Here is a 22,054-nt window from a genome sequence, read left to right as displayed (position 1 = left end):
TCAGCTCAAGGTGCTGTGTTCAATCTTAGTTACAGGGGGCACTGCCCACCATCCCTTTGCGGGACTCAAGGAATTGAACCAGCAACCTTGTGGCTGAGAGCCCACTGTTCCATGTGGGAATCGAACCAGCAGCCTTCGGAGTTAGGAGAACGGAGCTCCAACAGCCTGAGCCACTGGGCTGGCCCCACATTTTTTATGTTTAGAATAAATGGACAGCATTAAGACAGAAAACCTTTTGAGGTGGAGTGGTAGCATCATTTGAGTACTAATAGAACCATAATTCTAGATCATGATAACCAATGTCACAGTTAAAGAATGTTTCTTGTTGACTATTTAGCCATACTGTTTAACTGTTTAAAATATTAATACTTGAAGGTAAGTTTTTGTCATCTGTAAAGTGCATTTATTTGGAATGTCATTTATACAATGGCTTTAACTATATATTAACTATATTTAATATATATTAAGGTTCAGTCAACCCTTCTTTCCCTTTCCCAAATGTCTCCTATTTGTTTGAACTAAATAAAAAGTGTTCTCACCCTGGTGAGCCACCATAAAAGATTGTTCTCAGGTGCAGTTAAAGCTTTGAGGAACTACCACATGCCAACTACTTTACGTGGATTATCTCATTTGATACTGTAAAGGAAGTACTATCATCACTTCTGTTTTACAGATTACAAAACAAACTCAGAGAAGTTCACTAATTTGCCCAAGAACATACAGGCAGTAAGAGGGAGAGCTGAAGGGCCGGTAGCAATAGAGGAAATGAGGACCACAAAGCCTTTTGTTCAGAAGACCCTATGAGAGAAACACCAATGCAATTAGGCATTCCAGGGCTCCCCCACCTTCCAGGGGCCCTGACACAGACACTGTCAGACAAGCACACAGAGGGGAAGATTTCATTTTATTTTTACATCGATCTCACAAATAAACCCAACACAGCCAGAAACACTGAGTAGATAAAGTGCCAATGCAGAAGCATGGCTACAGAAGGAGGGAGCAATCCAGTTCATCTCCTGCATGTCTCCAACCTGGAAAGATATTTCTATTACACAAGAGTGTGGTCAGTTGACATACCAAGCAATCCATTCAATAGACACTTTGAGCCAAGGAATGGAAAATCTTACCAGGTGGAATCTGTGCAGGGCAAGGAAATAGAAAAGTCAAAAAACATTTGTTTCTCAAATAAGTCAGGCATAGAAACACCAAATGACGAAAACAGTATTTTCCAAACTTTCTGTTTTTGAGATGGACATCGAGTAAGGAATGAGAAGAGTACCAGTTCTCCAGGGTTACTTCTTGCTACTGCCTATCTTCAGAACTGTGACCTATGTAGATACTCTCTTCCTACACCCTCAATCAGAGGCACCGGAGATATTTCCTAGAATTCTGGGAAGAACTGACCTTACCTGCTTATGTTCCCAGCCCCTAAAAAGCAGACCCAGTGCTCTCTAATGAATATCAAGGGCTTTTGGAGTAATCGACTTAGCAGCATTTAAAGATTAATAAAGCTCAAGATTTCCCATAATTGTTGATAAACATTTTTGGATAACTCTATCGAGCCTGTGGTTTAAAGCACAATTATTTGGTTAGTGAATTCAAATAATTTCAATTTGAGCACTGAGTAAGATTATGATAGCCTAAGCTCAGATGGCCCCAACTCTTTCCATTCCAAAATTGGAAAATCACTGATTCTCAGAGGCCAGAAAGATCACTAAAGGCCATCTGATCACCCCCGATGCCATATAATCCTGAACTCAAAGGGCCAGAATTAGTCACATCTTTCCAGCACCTGAGAATTCCTGGTCTCACTGGTCCACAGGGAATCCAAATAAGGATAAACCAGGACAAGGAACTTCCAACATGCCTCACCTATGATCAAAAGTCAAGACTTAGAGTGGAATTTTCAACTAGGGAAGGAAGGGGTGAAGTATTTCAACTCAGTCCTAGGATAAGAAGCAGGCCAAAGTGATGCCATGACAGGTAGGAGAGGAGAGTGGAGAAGCCTCAATGGAAAGTCACAGGTCTTCCCTAGGTAAGAAGATGGAGTGGAGCTGGAGGGGGCATTGAAGTCTGGTAACCTGGGATCACCTCTGCTGAGCTTCAAATGTGACCTCCTCTACTCTGACAGTTTTCCATCTTACTTCCTCTGTAGGGACTAAAAAGGAAGAGACCTGGGATGACCCAGGAACAAGTGGCTGCAGTACAAATGGGGATCACCAAGCTTCTAGTCTTTAGGGAGCATCTGTGAGGCTAAAAACATTAAGAGTTCCGATGAGCTGTTCAGTAGGGACAGCAGATGAACACTAGACGCGATTGTTGGTGGGCCCTGGCAAAGTTCAAAGTGGGATCCATTAAATACTCTGGGAACTATAGCTATGAATCAAGGATAGACTTGCGAAACTCACAGCTGGCTATTTTTCTGACTTCTCCAAGCACTTCTATTACCAAATTGAAGGGGAAATTCCAGTATAGGTATCTGTACGCCCAAGCTGACACCCCAACAAAAATGCTTCAAGAAGTCCCTGTGATCTCCAACCCTTTGAGAGGGGTCAGGAAATATTGGGCAGTCAGAAAAGGTTGTTCTTAATCCTGCCCTGCCTCTTTCCTTGTACCAGGACAGAGCTGAAGAATTTCCCAACCCTCCAGACCTGGAAGTTTCATTCCTGACCTCCATCCCAGAAAGGTTTCCCTATGTAGGCCTTCCCACCAATTGGTTCTGTCTAGTACTCCCTTCTATTCTGGCCCTGCTCTGGGTTTTGTCATCTTTCTCTACTCCTGTGCCCAGCTACTTGACTCCAGAGCAGACAAATAATAGGCTAGGCAGAAATGGTGACAGGGTCTTAGGAGTATCCATGTCTGACAATGATGCCCAGCTTATTTTCTGAAACCTTCAATTCCATCTCAGAGAGTGATTAATGTTCTTCTCTGGTTCCTTCCCCCTCTTCCCTCCAAGAAGTTCAAGGTAAAAGACACTCATTTATCTTTGTACCCTCAGCTTTTAGGCACCAAGATAAGGGCCTAAATGTGACAGTTTGGGGCAGGGAACTTTTAATGGCTTAGCACACCAGAGGGAGGGCTACCCAGATCCTCCTAGCATCTATTCCTAAAGTATATTCTTTCTCTACCCTGCCTTTTTGCAAACCCTCGCCTCTTCTACTCCTTAAGGCTTGAAGACAAATGAAACAGCATGGGACAATGAATATAGCCTTGGCTTGTCAGGTCTGAGTTCTAGGTCCCTTTTGCCACTAACTCAGCTTATATGAGCTTAGACAATACACTTGTCTCTCTGGATCTTTAAATTAAAGGGTCAAACTAAGCTTATCTCACTGGGCTCTTTCAGATTTCAGATCAACTCATACTTGAGAAATCAATGAACGAATTAGGAAAATTTTAACTTTGAGACATAGATATCTGCACCGCTCTGAAACAGCTAAAGGGAGGTAAAGGTCAGGTTCCTATTTATTATAACATTTTAGCTATAGGAAAACAATAAAGTGTATCTATGGGGAAATAGAACCTGGCAGCCCCTATACTTGACTAATAAAAGCAAATTTCTGGAGAAAGCAGAGAAATAGGCCACAAGTGAGACCTGGCAGTGTCAAAAAGGTCTATTAATTAAGCGATCAAAGGAGTAAAAAACAATGGCTATAACCAGACAAGATCTGTAAGCACAGACTAAAGTCTAGAGAGTCTGGGTGGGAAGGAGCCCCTGGAGCTTCTATTAGAGAAAAGGACTTGGTCTACCCCAAGTTGCTACTGCATTTGATTCAAACCCAGTTTTCGCAGTCTGTCAACCCGGTGTATATGCATATGTGCAGACAGGCTGTGGTTAGGCTTCTGAAGTGCTGAAATGAGAAAGTAACAGAAGAAATGATACCAAATTCAAAGAAGTTAGGCTGAAGGCAAGTACAAGTTTAGTTTAAAAGCTTCTCATTTTCCCCACCACTCGGTGCAGTATCATCAGTGCTCATTTTGAAATGTGGGCTCCAGAGTTTTGTGGCATGGAGAGCTCTGGGAGTGGGGAGGGGTGTATTTGTAGTATGGTTGAAAGCCAAAGGCGGGACACAACCCAATCTGACCCATCTGGGCACTTACTTGTCTTCACTCAAGGAAACTGTCTCCACAAAAGGGATTTCTTCCTTGTCTGTTTTCCCCATGATCAGTCGGTGCTTATCCAAGTTTATGATGCACTGAAAACAAAGGAGAATCATTGGACACTGTCAATGATCTCACTTTGGGGTATCTATGTAAGACAACCCCACCTTAGAGAAGAAGAATCAAAGGGGAAATAGAATCAATCCTACCTTCAGGGATCGGAGAGTGTGGAGACCAAGGGACAAGTTTTTCTCATTGTCCTCTAATAAAAAAATAAATAAAATTCAGCCATTTCGGATAAAGAAGTTGTGGTACATATACACAATGGAATACTATTCGGCGTTAAGGAAAGATGATATAGGAGCATTTGTGACAACATGGATGGATCTCGAGAGAATAATGCTAAGTGAAATAAGTCAGACAGAAAAAGCAGAGAACCCTATGATTTCACTGATATGTGGTATATAAACCAAAAAGAACAAGACAAACAAATGAGAAACAAAAACTCATAGACACAGACAATAATTTAGTGGTTACCAGAGGGTAAGGGGGTGGGGGGTGGGTGATGAGGGTAAAGGGGATCAAATATATGGTGATGGAAGGAGAACTGACTCTGGGTGGTGAACACACAATGGGATTTATAGACGATGTAATACAGAATTGTACACCTGAAATCTATGTAAATTTACTAACAATTGTCACCCCAATAAAATTAATTAAAAAAAAAATGAAAGAAAAAAAAATTCAGCCATTTCCATGCTGGTTTAGAAGTCAGCCTTATCATCCACCATTAGGTTCCATCCAACCAACCATACATATGTACATACGTAAATCCAATAAATGTCTGTTGAGCACCTATTATATTAATTTCCCCAACCAACTGAGACATGCCAGCCATCCCTTGTGGGACTCGAGGAATTGAACTGGCAACCTTGTGGATGAGAGCCCACGCTCCAACCAACTGAGCCATCCGGAAGCTCAGCGGCAGCTCAGCAGCAGCTCAGCTCAAGGTGCCATGTTCAATCTTAGTTGCAGGGGGCACTGCCCACCATCCCTTGAGGGACTCGAGGAATTGAACTGGCAACACTGTGGTTGAGAGCCCACTGGCCCAAGTGGGAATCGAACCTGCAGCCTTCAGAATAAGGAGCATGGAGCTCCAATCGCCTGAGCCACCAGGCCGGCCTCCCTTGAGTATTTTTAATCAAGAGTTACACACTCCTTCTGAGTGATTCTCAACCTGTAGCTCAGGGCCCAACTGGTATTTTGGAGGGCAAAAATTGGGACACAGTTTACGAAGAAGTTCATATTTACAGGCATGAGATCTTACGAGGGTTTGCTAGAAGTGGGGAGATGGTTTACATTAGGGGTCCAAAAGTCCAGTCCCCAGTTCTACTCACCAACCACAGCTGCTGGGCAGTCCAGGCGGAGGGAGCCCAGTGTGATCACTAGGTGCTCAATCTGGCCCACTACTTTCAGATGCCGGGGTAGAGAAAGCTTCTCTCCTTCATGCTTGTGAGACTTGACATGCTCCTTGAGTCTGCACCAGATGGGAAGATACCAGAATCCCCTCAGCGGAGGTTTCTGATAGAATCTTGCAATGCCTACCTTCTAATCCATAGTTGGAATTTTCCAGGGATTTCCTGGGATTGATTTACCAAAAAAGTGCTAGCCACTTCTTGTTTCAGCACTTTGTCCTAAACCTACCAGGGAATAGTAAAAAAAATAGATTCAGCCTGTTCTCGAAAAGCGATGTCACTATCTGCATTGGTAAAGACGAGCTGACACACTGAGAGAATCCTATTCCACGTCCTAACATCCCCACCTATGTGCAAAGCGGTTTAGTTAACATGTCCTTTTACCCCTCTATGGATATCAGAGCTCAGAGAGGGCAGGTTAATCCTAATTTGAGAAGATACTTTGTTCAACATCTATTTTTCTTTGTCATTTCTATTTCAGTCTATCCTTATCAGTTAGCCTTAGGCTATAAGTTTAGTGGCAGGAAGTGCTTGATATTGATATCAGCAAGGAATAATATCATGGAGAAAGTTTTAACTAATTTAACTTGTCTGTGCAGGGGAGGAAGGAAAGAAACAGCCAAGATTTCACACAGTTATGTAATGTGATTGGAACAGCTAGCACCCGAGCTGTTATGGGTTGGTGGATAAATACTTAATTATGGACTTTTTGTGCCAATACTTCTGCTTTACTCCTTTCCTCTCTTTTGGTATTACAGCCCAGCCAAAAGAAAAATAATTGCAGTTTTACAGATGGTTATTAATTCCTCTGGAATCATGGCAGTCTGCTGCCTAATTATGTACCAGGATGTTATTAGTCTTTCTGGAACCATCATGTTGCACTATATCTCATCTCTTCACTACCTAAAAAAAGCTCAGGATTCTTCTCACAAGAAAGAGCACTTCCATCCTGGACTCCCTCCACCACTCTATATAACAATGTACAAAACCCATAAAGGCAGCTTCAAAGAGTCACAGTGTTGGTGAGAAGCGAGAACAGGGTAGAAATGAGAAGTAACAGATCATGTAGTCACTTATACAAATCAAGTCTTGTGCAACCCTACCTAAGAATATGGACATCTTGAAAGTAGCTTAAAATGGGCCATTATAGTGACCCTAGTGATTGTTTCAATGTAGAGATTTGGGCTAGGGAATGATTTGTTGCAATTAGGGTTATAGAAGTGGAAAAGGATATTAGGTTGATCCTCCCAATTCTGGGAGGGCCTGTCTGGTACTTTGGAGGAAAGACAAGGAAGAAGAAAAGAAATAAAAGTACAGATTGAGTGAAAAGGAGAAAATATTCAAAAGAGCTTTCTCTGACTAAAAGAAGGAGCACCCATTACTAACTGTGAGAGAACTAAAGATATTCAATATACAGAATGTCTGCCTCATACCCAATCCCCAGCAGGGGCAGCAGTAAGATATGATTTTATATGTTCATCACAGAGAGAAAAGGCACTAAGACACTATTAGTTAGTCACCCCTATGATGGTTCAGGCCCGGGAGCAACAGCAGCCCTATTCCAAGTTCTGATGGATGCTTTTTGGGACAGGCTATGTGACCTCCAGAAGGGCCCTGAGCAAGCGAAGACCAACCACATCCCTGCTTTATTCATCTGGGGTATACCAACAGGACAGATCCTTCTAGTTTGTTTTCTGGGTAGGGCACAGATCAGGCTTAGGGCATGGCACACAATGAGCCAAGGATCTCACATTGTCTCATTCCAGAGCCCAAAGGTCTTCGCTTAAAACGTAATAGGTGGGAATTAATGGAAAGTCTGAGGCTTTCCTGGCTCACTGATTTCTCAAAGGTACCCACAACTCTGTCCCTCTACTAAGGACCAGCTGATATTTGAGCTCTGCACACTTCTCTTGGAGCCTCTGTGACAACCCTCAACATCTCGAACCTCAAAATAGATTCAGGCAAAGAATGATTAGCATCTGACTTCCACCCAGTACAAGGGACTACTTACCCCAGTCTATCCACACAGGCTGAAGAGATGAGATTATACTGACAGCCTGTGTCAACCAAGGCTTTCACATCCTTTCCAGCACACTATGGAGAGGAAACATCTGTTCGATAGGAGCAAGAGAAGGGAGACCCAGAGAGCAAGCAGCAGATATCATATGAAAGGCAGGGCTGGAGAGCATCTCCACAGGATGGTTGGGCAGGGTCCCATCTTTACCCACCGCTGGGTCTACTTGGAAGGGCTCCTTTTCCTGCTGAATTTAGAGCTGACAGAGGATCTCAAAGGACTTTGGATGTTTCATTCTATATACCAAGCAGCTCTTAAGTGTGTGTGTGTGTGTGTGTGTGTGTGTGTGTGTGTGTGTGTGTGTCACATACCCCTTTGCAAATCTGATGAAAATTTTAGTCTTTTTCTCATAAAGATACACATGCATACAAAATATTGCAGACATTTTGTGTTGCATGAAGCGACCTCCTTGAAATTCATTCGTGAATCCCATGATAAGACCCATGCTCTGTACAGTTTGGAGGTGAGAGACTCACTATTGGGATCATAACGGGCCCAAATTCTACTCGCCAGAAAACCCGGGAAAAGCTGTTTTCAGAACATTACCTGGCAAGAAACCCAAATCATGTCATCCTCCTCAGACTTTTTCAGTCCCTCAGACTTCGCCTGATTGAGCTTGTTGGTCTTGGAGGCCCAAGGGACACGACTGCTTCGGAACTTAGACAGGTTGGTTTCCATGAGGCGCTTCTGCAGAATGTTATGAGGTTGCTTGAGGAATAGAAAGCAGAGGCTTTTTAGTGACAAATCATTTCCCCCTTCTCCCACTGTCCCCCAGGCGCCACCAAAATGATGAAGGAGGCTCACGTAACTGAGCTCTACCTTTGCTTATTTACTCTTCTTTCAAGTAGGGACTTCACTGGTATTGTAGGCCACCCTGAATGAATGAAAGAGGAAGATGGGACACTGGGAAATATGGATAGGGCCAATGAACATTCGATAGCTAAAGAGAACTGAAGGACCCTTGTGATTGGACTGCCTGGGCCTGCTGCTGCCTTCCCTCCCCTTTAAGGTCATTTCAGGAGAAAAGTGGCCTCAGTCTATGCACAGTAGGTGTGTCTTCCAGGTAACTTATAGACAGGGCAGTTTATTTTCACAGGCCGAAGAAACCTACCTAGCACTGGTTGTCAGAAGATCTGACTATTTCTATTTCAAGTCTCACTCCCTTACAATTTTATATTTTGGACCCCATCTGTATATGCCTGAGGGCTGAGTCACCCATGGGTGGATGGGGTGGGAAGACAGGAATTCATACCTGCTGAGCAACACTCTCAGGAAACACACTTTGGAATGAGGCAGAACCCACAGGAATCATCCTTACTAACATCCTGTGGATCTCAAGAAGCATAAGACAACTCCTACCATATGCTTGTCATCCATTCCCTTCTTTCAATGGACCAAAAAGTGGGAGTATAAAAAGGGCAGAGAGGGACCAAGAAGCAGGGACCTGAATTTAACCTTATATCTGTTCCAGGATACCTAATGTTAGGAAGCAGAATGAGGAATGTAAATTGAAGTCTGCTCTTTGACTGCGCTTAGGAGAGCTCCCGGGCAGACATACCTCTACTCTATGATTTCTACCCAAAGTGGCCTCCAGAAAGTACAAGCTACCTCATGATAAGAAGGCATTTGACCTGAGAAATTTCTATACCCATGCATCTGATTCCCAGTTTACAATAACATTCAAAATCCCTCAAAGTATAGTCTAACCTCGAGCTTCTATGTAAGACATGCCAGGTGGCACTCCAATTCTGGGGAAAAGAAAGTCACTCTTCGAAGCCCAGAGCCTAGAAGGGCATACAACTGGAGACAGTCTTCATTACCCTCCCCACCTTACAGATTTCTGGGGAAGGATGGAGTCAGTCATGACTCACTGTGACCCTGGTGAGGCGAAGAAACGTATTCCCAAAATACACTGACTCTTGGCAAAGCAGATTCTAAATTAGTACCCTTGAGAAAAGGAGAAAAAGAGACACAAGAAAAATGAGAGCTTCTTGTAAGGAGCTAGAGGATGTGCTAACTCTGTCCGATTTCCTGGTGTGACACTGGGAGAATGCCATGCTCCTCAAAGGAACAGAACTTCTTCATTGCTTCCTCTCTCACCAGTAAGTTTGGATTCCTAGCTCAAGTCATAGTGCATTAGGGTGTTTGTTTCTGTTGAGTCCATGCTTAGCAGGGCCAACTCGGATAAGTTGAATTTGTAGAACTGAAGATTGGAAGGGGCTTCAAAGGCCATCAAATCAAAGCCCTTCTCACCAAAAGTTTGGGGCTTTCCTTCTACATCGGTCTCGCTGAATGAACACTACTTTATCTGGTTACTCTCAGTCTTGCAGAGGAGCCTAATCACCACTGGGCAGATGAGGCCAATGAGGAAAGTTCTAAAATCATTTTCCTTGAAGTCATTTCTCTTCTGAGTTTTCCTCCCTTCCTAAGGGACCCTTCCTCCACAGGCTATAAAACATACTCAACGTTCTCATACGCTGGGGAGAAAACTTGCCTCTTCAACTCTACATCCTCCTCCAGTCACACCCTTGTCTTGAATGATACATATTTTTTTTTTTAGATTTTTTTTTATTGGGGAAGGGGAACAGGGCTTTATTGGGGAACAGTGTGCACTTCCAGCACTTTTTTTTTTCCAAGTCAAGTTGTTGTCCTTTCAATCTTAGTTGTGGAGGGTGCCATTCAGCTTCTTTCAGTCTTAGTTGTGGAGGGCGCAGCTCAGCTCCAGGTCCAGTTGCTGTTGCTAGTTGCAGGGGGTGCTGTCCACCATCCCTTGTGGGAGTCGAGGAATCGAACCAGCAACCTTGTGGTTGAGCCATCAGGGAGGCAGCTCAGCTCAAGGTGCCGTGTTCAATCTTAGTTTCAGGGGGCGGAGCCCACCATCCCTTGTGGGACTCGAGGAATTGAACTGGCAACCTGGTGGTTGAGAGCCCACTGGCCCATGTGGGAATCGAACTGGCAGCCTTCGGAGTTAGGAGCATGGAGCTCCAACCGCCTGAGCCACCGGGCTGGCCCTTGAATGATATTTTTTTTAAAAAGCCGAAACCACTGTGGAGGGTGCCATTCCTGATATCCTATATTTTCTTCAGAGTTACTTTTCATCCCATAGCACCAATAACAATCTCCTAATTTCCAAATCTGGTAGACAGTTTTCAGCCTTCATTTTACTTGACTGCACTAGGGCATTTGGCCCTGCTGACTACAGTCAGCCTTCTGTAGCCACGGGCTTCACATCTGCAGACTCAACCAACCACAGATTAAAAATATTCAGGAAAAAAAATTCCAGAAAGTTCCAAAGAGCAAAACTTGAATTTGCTACGAGCTGAGCACTGTACTGAATCCATGCAAATGAAGCAATGTGTAGGCATATCCGGCTGTAGCCTATATGCAAATACTACCCCATTTTATATAAGGGACTTGAGTATCCCTGAGTTTTAGTAGTGGGGGTCGGGGTACCAGTACTGAGGGATGACTGTATTCCTTTACTTGTTCTTTTCTTTAGTAACCAAAAAAGGTTCAAACACAATACATGCTCAATGTGAAATATTCATATATCACTGAAGTCTATAACATGAAAGGGGAATATCTCCCCAACCTCTCAACCCTTTCTCAGTAACACTCTCTACAATTCCTTTAAATTTAAAAGTATATTCTCCCCCCAAAATTTAGTAAAGATACAAATATATACAAAAAATAGGATCCTACTATAACACTGTCTAAAATTTTCTGTTTTTATTTAACATATAAAAGGCATTTTCCTGTCGGCACACGTAATTCTCATTTTCATAACAAAGTAGTCATGGTGTAGTTCAGGACTTGAAAATTCACAGCTAATGAGCCCATGTGAACCTTACAGGTGCTTTTCCGTGGTCATTTTATTTTTAAGTGACAGTGTAATTGCACATTTACCTCTACTTCCAACCAAATTTTCACTAAAATGATAGTTAAGGAATAAGAAAGGCCTTAACCTATAAGAACAAAGAGAACAGTAAGAAAACAACAAAAGAGATGTTGACAAAAATATTGGATCTGAAAAGCAGACGGAAAAGTGGTAAATGACCTGGATAAGAGAAAGCTAAATGCTTCACACCATTCCACTTTACGGAACGCTGGAGTGGGAGCAACTGCCAGTTACTCATCAAAATCCATGTTCTCCTCTTTCTGCTGGGAAGATATCTAGGTTATGTTTCCCAGCCTTCCTTGCAGTTAGTCATGGCATATGACTGGGTTCTAGCAAACAGAATATGGGTAGAAGTGGCATGCACCACTTCCAGACCTGGTCCATAAAAATCTCCTGTGCATACTTCTCTGTATTCTTTTCCTCTCCTGACTGGCTGGGATGGAGAAAATCCTTAGGGTAACCTTTTCAAAGGCCACATGTTGAAGACACAAGAGTCACTGTCAGCCAGGTCCCTAAATGACTACGTGGGCGGGGCTGTCTTGCTAACCTTTCCACGAATGCTGTTACTTAAGAAAAAATACACTATTATGTTTGAGCTATTATGTTTTGGGGTCTAGCTGTAAAAACTTTTTTCTGACTCAAACTAAAACCCTGGAAAGGCTGAGGAGTTAGAGGTATTAGAACCTCTGTAGTTGGAGGATACGATTAAGGTTGGAAATACGTTAATGTAAAACCTGCATGAGGCCCCCATTTGACCCAGACAACTGGGAAGAATGCCAAAAGTTTTTTCTTTTGTAAGAGTAAATCAAAAGACTCTGGTTGGTACTTTGGCTAGGCTTAGAAATTATGCACTGTCAGATTTCTAAAACAACTAAGGATGAGGGTGGCATGGCATACTAAACCAGAACTGAAGGATAAGGATAGGAGTTTAAAGATTGAAAGTGCCCACAGTGGTTCTCACATAGTGAAAGAAAAAAGATCCACACCAAGATTTCACATCACTATGAATTTCTGGAATATCATGGATGACAAAGGTTTTAAAAGCTTCCAAAGAGAAAAAGATGATCGAAGTACAAAGGATCAGGAACCAGAATAACATAGTGTAGATGTATCATACTCAATGGCAATGTTGGAAGCTAAAAGACAACGGAATGACATTTTTTAAAAATCTCGTAGGACATAATTTCTAAACTAGCCAAACTATCAGTCAAGACTCAGGAGGTATTTCCCACACATCCTCCAAAAGCTACTGAAGGATAGGCTCCACCAAAGTGAGGGAAACCAATGAACAAAGGAAAAAAGCACAGGACCCAAGAAATAACAAATCCAACAGAGAAGAGAGGGCAAAGGAAATTCTGAGGACAGTGCTGATGGAAAAGTCCAGGATACAGATTGTGTAGCAGGCCTTGACAGCAACAAGTCCAAAATGAAATGGGACGATAGAGGGCTCCAGGAAGGGTTTCTCCAAGAAAAAAAAAAGACTGCTAAATGACATACAGTTTTAAGGTAGTTGTAGGAAATTTAAATTTTACATAGAAAATTAAATAAATAAGAAACTAGGCAATTATCAATTTTGAGAAAAATATTTCTATGAGAAAGGAAACATAATTATAATACATTATTTGACACAACTGTGATCATATGAACATAATCATAATAATGTACGCAGTAAACGCTGATTTGACCCAAAACAATTATTTAACAGACTATTAGTATAATAGGAGAGGGACATCATGGGGAGATGTAAAAGAATTAAATCCTTATCTATTATAATATAAAATCAACAGATAATGGTAAAATCAATAAATCAAGAAATTACTTATTGTTTTCTATTTCACTCCCTTCACTCGTGTTAATTCCACAAGGGCAGGCATCTCAATCAAGGGATCATGGCTGTATCCCCAACTCTTGACCTACCGTGTTTCCCCGAAAATAAGGCCTAGCTGGACCATCAGCTCTAATGCGTCTTTTGGAGCAAAAATTAATATAAGACCTGGTCTTATTTTACTATAAGACTGGCTGTTTAATATAATAATATAATATATATAATATAATACTGGGTCTTATATTAATTTTTGCTCCAAAAGACGCATTAGAGCTGATGGTCCAGCTAGGCCTTATTTTCGGAGAAATACAGTAGTAATGAATAAACGAATCTCTACTTTTTACTTCAAAAAGGCTTTCGTGATTAACATCATCTGGTTGTTTCTTTCAGAATCCCTTCAGCACTTGCACTTTACATAGTTTGTACTACTTGCATTCACTCCTTGAATATTGCTTTGTAAATTTGCTTAAGTGGTTTATTTTTATGTTTATTGAAATACTGGCTTTCCAAGGGCTGCCTGCTGCTTTCCTGATATCTTTCAAGACAGACAGCGCTGCAGCGCTGGTCGCCTTTTGGACATAATTCTCAAATCATCCTGTTTCTCTACTGTTCCTAAAATGTGGCTGCTAAACCCTAATCAAGGTTTAGGCATCTAAACTCTAACCAGGCGAGCTCAAATGTGCTGCCTCCATAATCAGGAGCTTCTGACAAAAATGGGCTCTGTAGGCAGTGCTGTTTTCTGGGTGGAAGTAGTTATTTCCTCAATCTGGCATACAGTCTGCTTAAATATCTGTTCTAGTCAGGCTGTAGAGTGGGAAGAAAAGTGATGTGAAAGGAAATAGATTAAACTGCAGGATGATTTGAGCAAGAACTTCGAAGACTTCTTTCTCAATCCCTGCACTGAACCCAGACAGAATCAAACTAACGAAATTTTGTGCTCCACAGAATGGATTAGACTGGAAAATGGGGCGCATGACAGAAGTCTGCCTTCTTTGTAGCATTTACTCCCAGAGGAGAAACCCAAGGTTTCTAGCTAGCAATAGAACCACATACATCTAGAACCACTTAGAAATAGGGGTCAGAAAATCTAGCCCACAAGCCACATTCAGCCTCCTGCCTGTTTTTGTAAATAAAGGTTAGTTGGAACACAACCAACCCCACTCATAAACTGCCTATGGCTGCTTTTGCACTAAAACAGCAGAGTTGAGTAGTTGAGACAAGACCGTGCGGCGTTCAAAGCCAAAAAAGTAGTTATTACTGTGTTTCCCCAAAAATAAGACCTAGCTAGACCATCAGCTCTAACGTGTCTTTTGGAGCAAGAGTTAATGTAAGACCCAGGTATATTACATTATATTATATTATATTATATTATATTATATTATATTATTATACCCGGTCTTATATTGTATTAAAATAAGACCGTGTCTTATATTAATTTTTGCTACAAAAGACATATTAGAGCTGATAGTCCAGCTAGGTCTTATTTTCGGGGGAACACAGTACCTGGTCCTTTACAGAAAATGTATGCCAACGCCTGACTTAGAGTAGTGTTTAAAAATACATGCTTTGGAGTCAGACAGAGCTGAGTTCAAGTTAGTAAGTACCTCAGAGTGCTTCTGGAAGGATTAAACGCCATGATCTGTATGAAGCATTTAGCACTGTCAAGTATAGAGTAAGCGCTCAAATGTTACTAAGTATATGTATGTGTGTATATTTTAAATTCTTACACTCGACCTAAAATTGAAGCTGTTTTCTAAAAGAACATGAAATCATCCTACTTCATTTTAGTCCTCATTTACATTTGTAAATAAACATGGACTTCTGACTGACTATGATTTCAAACCCAACATACATATCTCTACCTGTCCTTGTAAATCTAAAAAGGCACTGATGCCTGTGCCTTCTCTCCTTTGTTTACTAGAACATACAACATGTGACCCATTCCACCTAATGGGAATATAGACAAGTTCGTCCTGGGTTTGCAGCTGCTCAAAAATACATGGGAGCCTATGGAAGGCAGACTGTCACACTGCCCCAGGCCTTCTGTGTTCTGTCTCTCTGCCTTTGCCTGTGACACAACAGACATGTCATTTCAAAGAGAGCAGCCTTATTCCTGATTGCTACCTGCTTGTGGGTTGGTCTATATGGCGGTTCCCAGCAGGCGTGGCAGGCTGCATTTTTGTTAGAAAGGCTTCCCACATAGGCAGGGAACGGGACCAGACAACTTCTAAGTCAGTTGTTACTCTGAGGTTCTACAGGGCACAGTCTGGCAGCAGCCTCCTCTCAACATCATGTCATCGTCAAGTGACTCACCAGGGAATGATGAAGCTGTAATCAGTGCTGGTCTCCATCACTGTTGTCACACCAGGTCAGCGCAATCCCTTCTTCCACTGAACTCCTCTAGCATTTATTGACTGTAACATCTTGGCAACTAGCGTAGCCTTCCTGGTGGTGGTATTTATCTTGAACGTGAACTGTCTACTCAACAACTATACTTGAGTAACTAATAGATATCCCAAACGTAACTTGTTCAAAAATCAAAATCCTGATTCCTATTCCCTATCCCTAACCTGCTCCTCCTGTATTCTTACCCATTTCAGGAAATGACAACTTTATTCTCCAATTGCTAGATCAAAAACCTTGAGGTCATTCTTAACTAGTTTCTTTCACACCCGTAATCCAATCCATCAACTAAATTTGTCAGCTCTGCCTCCAAAATATATCCAGAACCTAATCTTTTCTTGTTCCTTTCACTCCTATTACACTGCTCTGAACATTCTTCCCCATGATATTTTGCTTTCTCACTTCCTTCATTATCTCCTAAAACGTAATCTTATCAGAGGCCTTCCCTGATCATTCTATATAAAATAGCAAGGTTCCACTCCACCTACCCTGGCCACTGAATTCCCTATTCCCCTTACACTGGTTTATTTTCTCCATAGCACTGATTGCTACCTGATATATTTATATATTTCCTTGTTTTTATTTTCTGCCTCCTTCCCTCACAAGAATACAAGTTCCGTTAGGACAGGAACCCTGTTTTGGCTCACTGTTATATTTTCAATACCTAGATTATTGCCTAACATCTAATAAGTGTTCAATAAATATTTGTGGAATAAATTAATTCATCTATTCTGTTCTTCCCCCTAATCTATAAATTCCCTGTAGAGAAAAATTTTGCTATCTTCTTCTTTGTGGTCCTAGTACCTAGCAAGTGTCCTTAACACAGCAAGTGTTCAGTTAATGTTTGCTATAATTAGGATGCAATCACAGGTCTGAAAATCTTCAGTTTCCATCAGATCCTGGTGTTATACTGGCATTTCATGCTGCTCTTCTAAGGCGCCAAAGTTCTCTGATCCAAAACATGTAGCATTATGAATGTCTTGTGGCATTATGAATGGCTAATCTATAGGGTACCACCCACGGTTGCTCCAACTGACAGAGATTCTGATGAGGAAGATCAGATACTGAGAAGTCATTTCACGGTCAGGTGGCTTTGCTGTGTGTTCTGCTGTCCTTCCCCTGGGCTTCATTCCTAATCCTAGTGAGTTCTGCTAAAGCATTTGGCTATAAGCAGAATCAATCATAGATAGGAAAGCAAAACTCTCTCTCCATTGCTGGATGACTAGGGATTAGGTCTGATGGTAATAATATTATCATATAGGAAACACTGCACATTATCTTATGACAGGACTATTTTTTAAAATTAAGGAGTCCTACAAGTAGCAACTGATGGGAAAATAAAAAAGTCAAATACCACCCCCTAAAAGGTTAAAGTGAGAAGAACATTTATGAACCTGGCTAAACCAAAAGAAATTACAAGAGGCAAAACTCCAAGAGTGGAGAATTTTTTCTCCAGCTTCAACTTTTTAAAAAATAATAAATCAAGTAAGATATTACTCATATCTCTGATTTTGGCTCTTAATCTAATACAGAAGAAAATGCAGAAGATGAAAGGATAAAAAAATAGAGAGTCAGGCATATGAAACAAATTTAATTTCCATCGCAGACTTTTTAGCAGCCAACTACACACAAACAGAAATAGGGCAAAGGCACTTCCCTGGGGCCAAAAGAACAAGACCACATTTGATTGCCAACGGGTGCTCTTTGCCAATCCAAAAAATAGTTGGCAGGCTGGTATCAAATAGTGACTGTTACAGAAACAGCATGGTAAAAGGTAGATGATTCAGAAAACCCAGCAGAATCATTCTAATATAGGTCACTAGAATGAGGAAAACAACCCACAATCTTCTCACTGGCATAAACCCCAGAGTCAACTAAAACTAATTTGTCCTTTCCCCCATCTCTCTCAGGTGCTATCCCCTCCCTGTTCCTGTCCTCCTTTTATTGAGTTTGTATATATACCTATTCAGTAGATTTTGGCATCTTCACTTCCGTGAGAGAAAACTGAGTCAACACTGGTCTATAGTACCAGATATGTCCATAAAGTGAAGTGACAGGGTACTTCTAAGGTTATCCTTCTAATATTGTACTGAGGCAGACACATCAGTCCGGAGAGTTTAAGCATGCCTCCTCACCCCACTCACAGCCCTCCTAGCCCTACCACAATCTGCCTGGCTTCTATGCCCTGTTCTAGCTCTTCTGCGCAATCATTTGCACATTAAAGGTGTGAGAACAGTGAGAGAGGGATATCGACTCCATGGCAATGGGAGAGGGGTGGATGGAGAAAGTGTGAACCATGGTTCAGGATCTCACAGTAAACTGCTGCGTATCACATCCATAGCAATAACCTGTTTTCTGAAGATGCTTCCTTCTTCCAGCCCACTGCCTATGTTCGATGCTATCAGTTTCTCTGTGGCTCAATTGTGACAGACTGGAGTCAGAAAAGCAGATGGAATTCTTCCTACACAGGATTAAGTAGTATAAGGAATGCGAGGCACAAGGATGGATAGTTCCTCAGGAATAGGAAACCCCTTGACAGCCCAGTACAACCAAATGTCGATAATATCTTAAATCCGGCATGAAGGGAAGAAAAACATTCCATATTTTACTTCTTTTCCTAATACCTCTTTAGTGGTTCCTACAGCATCCAGGAACTAGGATTATTTTGGCCTGAAGGTAACAAGACGTGGACCTGATTTGCTAAATGAATCTAGACTGCTTTAAAGTGAAAGACGGTAACAAAGCTGTCTTTTTCTAGGAATATAGTTCAGTCACTCACCACTCTGAGTGAGCATGAATCAGACTGCCGATCCTGTGGCTTGTGTAGGAAAAATACCTTTGCAGAAACAGAACAAGACAACTGGGTAGACATCGCCTGCATATACATAACTAAAAATGATTCTCAATCACAATGGGAGAGGGCAAATCCTTATTGGTATCTGTGTGTCATTAGGGTTGTTAAAAAAAAAAAAGGTGGATTCAGAAGCTCTGCCCTTCATATTCATTCTTGGACTGGAAATGGCAATTTCAGTGACCCAGTCACCCCATCCTTTTTACAAATTAAACATTCCAAAAGCTCAAAAAATACTGGAAAAATTACAGCGTAACTACTTAATTTAAAAGATTTAGTTAATGCTTCATAAATTATTACCCAGATGAATAAAATGATCACGGAATTCAAGAAAACAAACTACAAGAAAACTTCAGATAAAACTAAAGCTAAACAAATTTGGCCCAGCACCACTACTAGTGACTGAAGGATGAGAATCAAATACAGTTCTTTAAACTAGCAACCTTCAGCCAGCCATCCTCCTCTTATAGCTAGAGGGCAGCATGGTCTTTGAATCCAGACCTCCTGGAGTTTCTCCTTTAGGCGAAGAACAACCCTGCTTAAAAAAATAAATAAAAAATAAAAAAAAATTTTAAATGCCTGCGCCAGTCCCAGCTCCACACGTTGGCTGTTAGAGAGATGGAGCATCTTGGCTTCCTCTCTCTATCCACTCTATGAGGGTAGAGGTGGAATAGGAGAAGAGATGAGAATGATGCAGAAATGTTTGGGGCTCAGTTCCACCCTCCTTTTCCTCTCCATCCTCAGAATGGAAGGTCAAAGGTAGAGAAGACCAAAATCAAACGGAGAAGTAGATTTTGCATAGGGGGAAGATGGATTCAACAGAAGTCATCTGGATAGGGTGACTGTCAAGAGATCCCCCTCCCATTTTGTCCTCTCCTTACTCACACCCATTAGGTGTCACCTCTGTCTGGGTCATAGGACCGGCCACGCAGCCTGTGTGGCTGCCCTGGCTGGAAGGCTCAAGCCCCATGAGATCAAATTTGGTGCTGAGAATAAATAAACGGTAAGGAAAGGCGACCTGGGGGCAAGAAGGCAGGGCAGAATCGAGAGCAGCGAGACACGAAGGGAGGAGGCAGAGCCGAACGCGGCGCGAGCTAGAAAAGCTACGACGGAACCCTGTGCGACCGAAGCAGGAGAATGCTGGATGGAGAGGAATCCGACACAGCAACAGCGAGCCAGAGGACCGCAGAGGGCAGGGGCCGGGGCGGTGACTAAGTGAAAGCGGCCATGGGCGGGCCCCGGAAGACCGCAGAGCGAAGGTGACCGGCCGCCACGCGCGGGGATTCCGAGGCGGGCGCGGCCGCGAGGGCTCACCGTGTCCTTGGACGAGCCCAGCTTCTTGAGGCCGTCCAGGGGCAGCAGGTCGGCAGAGTCCTTGTGGATGAATTGCACCGCTTGCTTCATCCGGCGCTGCTGCCGCAGCGACGCTGCCTCCCGCATGTCCGTCTCCTTGCGGCCGCCCTCGGTGAGGAGCCCTGAGTAAAACATCGCTGAGGTGCCCACCACCCACAGTCCGCCTCGCTCCCCGCACCCCGGCAGCCCCCGGCCTCGAGCTCCACCGGCGCGGGGAGAGCCGCGCACCGCGGTTTTTATAGCCGAGCATGACGTCACCGGGAGTAGCCAGTGCGCGCGGGGGGGGCGGAGCCAGCACAGCGCCCCCGCCCGGCCCGCGGCTCCCAGCGTCTGCGGCGGCTGAGCATCGCGGCTTCACCCCGCCTAGGGTGAAGAGCCGGCGACCGGGAGTGACGCTGGCGGCACAGACGCGGTGCACCGAGTGTCCATCGGGTCCGCGTTACCCAACTGCCTCCCGCCCGTTGTGGGTGCCCTGCATCCCCTGAACCGGGAGGGCGTGTGGGGCCCATTTCCTAGCAGCTTCCCCTACCCGAGCCGCCGCCGCCGCAGGGCTCCCGCTCACCTGTCCACGCAGTGGCGGACCCCGGGATCACGGACAGCTGGGCCATGCCCCGAGTCCCGCCGTCCGCACCGCTGCTCGGCCTCGCAAATTGCCACCTCTGCGCCCCCATCCCGAGCCCCCGCGCCTACAGCCCGGGCTCGGGAGGACGGGCGGCGCACTCAGAAGTTGGGATCGCTCAGGATTTCTCCAACTTCAGGTCGGTCCCCACCCACCAGGCCACGTGACTGGGGAGGGGGCAGCCCCTGCGGGCGGGCTGGAGCTGGCCTTCTGGGGACCCTCCCTCCTCCTGGTACCCCCTGCCTGGGACCTGGGACCTGGGAACCTACGCTTCCAAGCGCGGGAAGCAGGGCCGGGCGGAAGCGGGTCAGCCTGAGGCTGAAGAGCGGCAAGGGTCCCAGCCTCCGCGCGACTGCGCAGGAGTGCGAGCCATACACCTGTTCTTTAGTACACCCCGCAGAAAAACACGTTTTTCTCAGCCAATACTAGGGCTTACCGTCTCTCCAGCGTGTTTGTGGGAGCACGTTGGAACCCGGTTTTCTTCGTGAATCTTTCTTACTGTCAAGCTATTCTAATGGGGCACCCTCGGTTCTGGCCTCGAAGCTGTGGCAGTGCAAACCACGTTCCCACCTTAGGGCACGTTCCCACCCTAGGAACAACCACTATCCTCTCCCAGCCCACCTCACAGGAGCAGCCATGAAGCAGAAAGATCTGCTCTCGGTAGAGAACTAACAGTAAAAGGAACAATAACTTTTACTGAGCCTTTTACTATATGCCAGGTGTTGGAGTAAATACTTAAAATGTAGGAGCTCACTGAATCTTGGCAACGGTTTATAAGGTAGTATTATCATTATCCACATTTTACATGCAAATACCTGAGACCTCTTAACTGGTATCCTGAATGTGCCTTGGTTCCCTCCCAAGTCCTTGTTTGCTACTTCCAGAGTAATCTTTTCAAATCCACCTCCCTGCTTAGATCACCTCAAAGGGCTACCTGTTGCTCTTATAAAGCCCCACATTCTCACATAGTCTGCCCCCATCTGTTTCTCCACTTTGTACTTCAGCCTCATGAGCCTTCTTCCAATTCCTTGGAGGAGCCATTCTCCTCTTGCCAAATGGTCTACCTTTGAATATCCTGTTGCTTCTGCATGGACTGACCCTCCTACTCTGTTCAGTCAACAGGCAGACCTCAGCTTCATTATTGTTCCTTCCAGACCTCAGCTCCATTACCATTTCTTTAGGAAAGGCTTCTCTGACCTCCCACAGGTGAATTCTCGCTAATTATATACTATGATTCTCTCCTGGGCATTTCACCTTTTTTTGGTGGTGGTGTGTTAGGATTGTTTGATTAACATTTATCTCTTTCACTAATGGTAAGCTCCAAGAAGGTAACTGAGTCCATTTTTTTCCCTTACCATTGAATCCCTAGCACATAGAAGGTTCTCAATAAATACTGAGTATAACTATGGCAAAAAGTTAAAGTCTTGCCCAAGGAAAGCAAATAGAGCTGGGCTTTTA

General features: G+C 43.6%; 1 protein-coding gene across 1 annotated transcript; it reads right to left on the bottom strand.

Annotated features, from left to right (window-relative positions):
- Nucleotides 1-885: 885 nt before the first annotated feature.
- On the bottom strand, nt 886-20,204 carry NRIP3 (nuclear receptor interacting protein 3). The gene is made up of 7 exons (XM_081063893.1): nt 19,939-20,204; nt 8,194-8,355; nt 7,585-7,667; nt 5,496-5,635; nt 4,308-4,360; nt 4,099-4,193; nt 886-3,848 (listed from the first exon to the last, which is right to left on the bottom strand). Exons 1-7 carry the CDS (start codon nt 20,110-20,112, stop codon nt 3,833-3,835), a joined length of 723 nt encoding a protein of 240 aa, XP_080920019.1. The 5' UTR covers nt 20,113-20,204; the 3' UTR covers nt 886-3,832.
- Nucleotides 20,205-22,054: the final 1,850 nt, after the last annotated feature.

This window comes from Rhinolophus hipposideros (genome assembly GCF_964194185.1).
Source record: "Rhinolophus hipposideros genome assembly, chromosome: 10".
NCBI classification, from domain to species: domain Eukaryota; kingdom Metazoa; phylum Chordata; class Mammalia; order Chiroptera; family Rhinolophidae; genus Rhinolophus; species Rhinolophus hipposideros.
This window is presented reverse-complemented; position numbering and strand designations above follow the sequence as displayed.

Excerpts from the sequence above, each read along its gene's own strand:
- NRIP3 (XM_081063893.1), bottom strand. The coding sequence starts at position 20,112 with ATGTTTTACTCAGGGCTCCTCACCGAGGGCGGCCGCAAGGAGACGGAC. Across the intron at positions 4,361-5,495 it reads CTGCCCAGCAGCTGTGGTTG|AGGACAATGAGAAAAACTTG; the intron begins GTGAGTAGAACT and ends TTTTTTTATTAG. Across the intron at positions 4,194-4,307 it reads ACACTCTCCGATCCCTGAAG|TGCATCATAAACTTGGATAA; the intron begins GTAGGATTGATT and ends CTTTGTTTTCAG.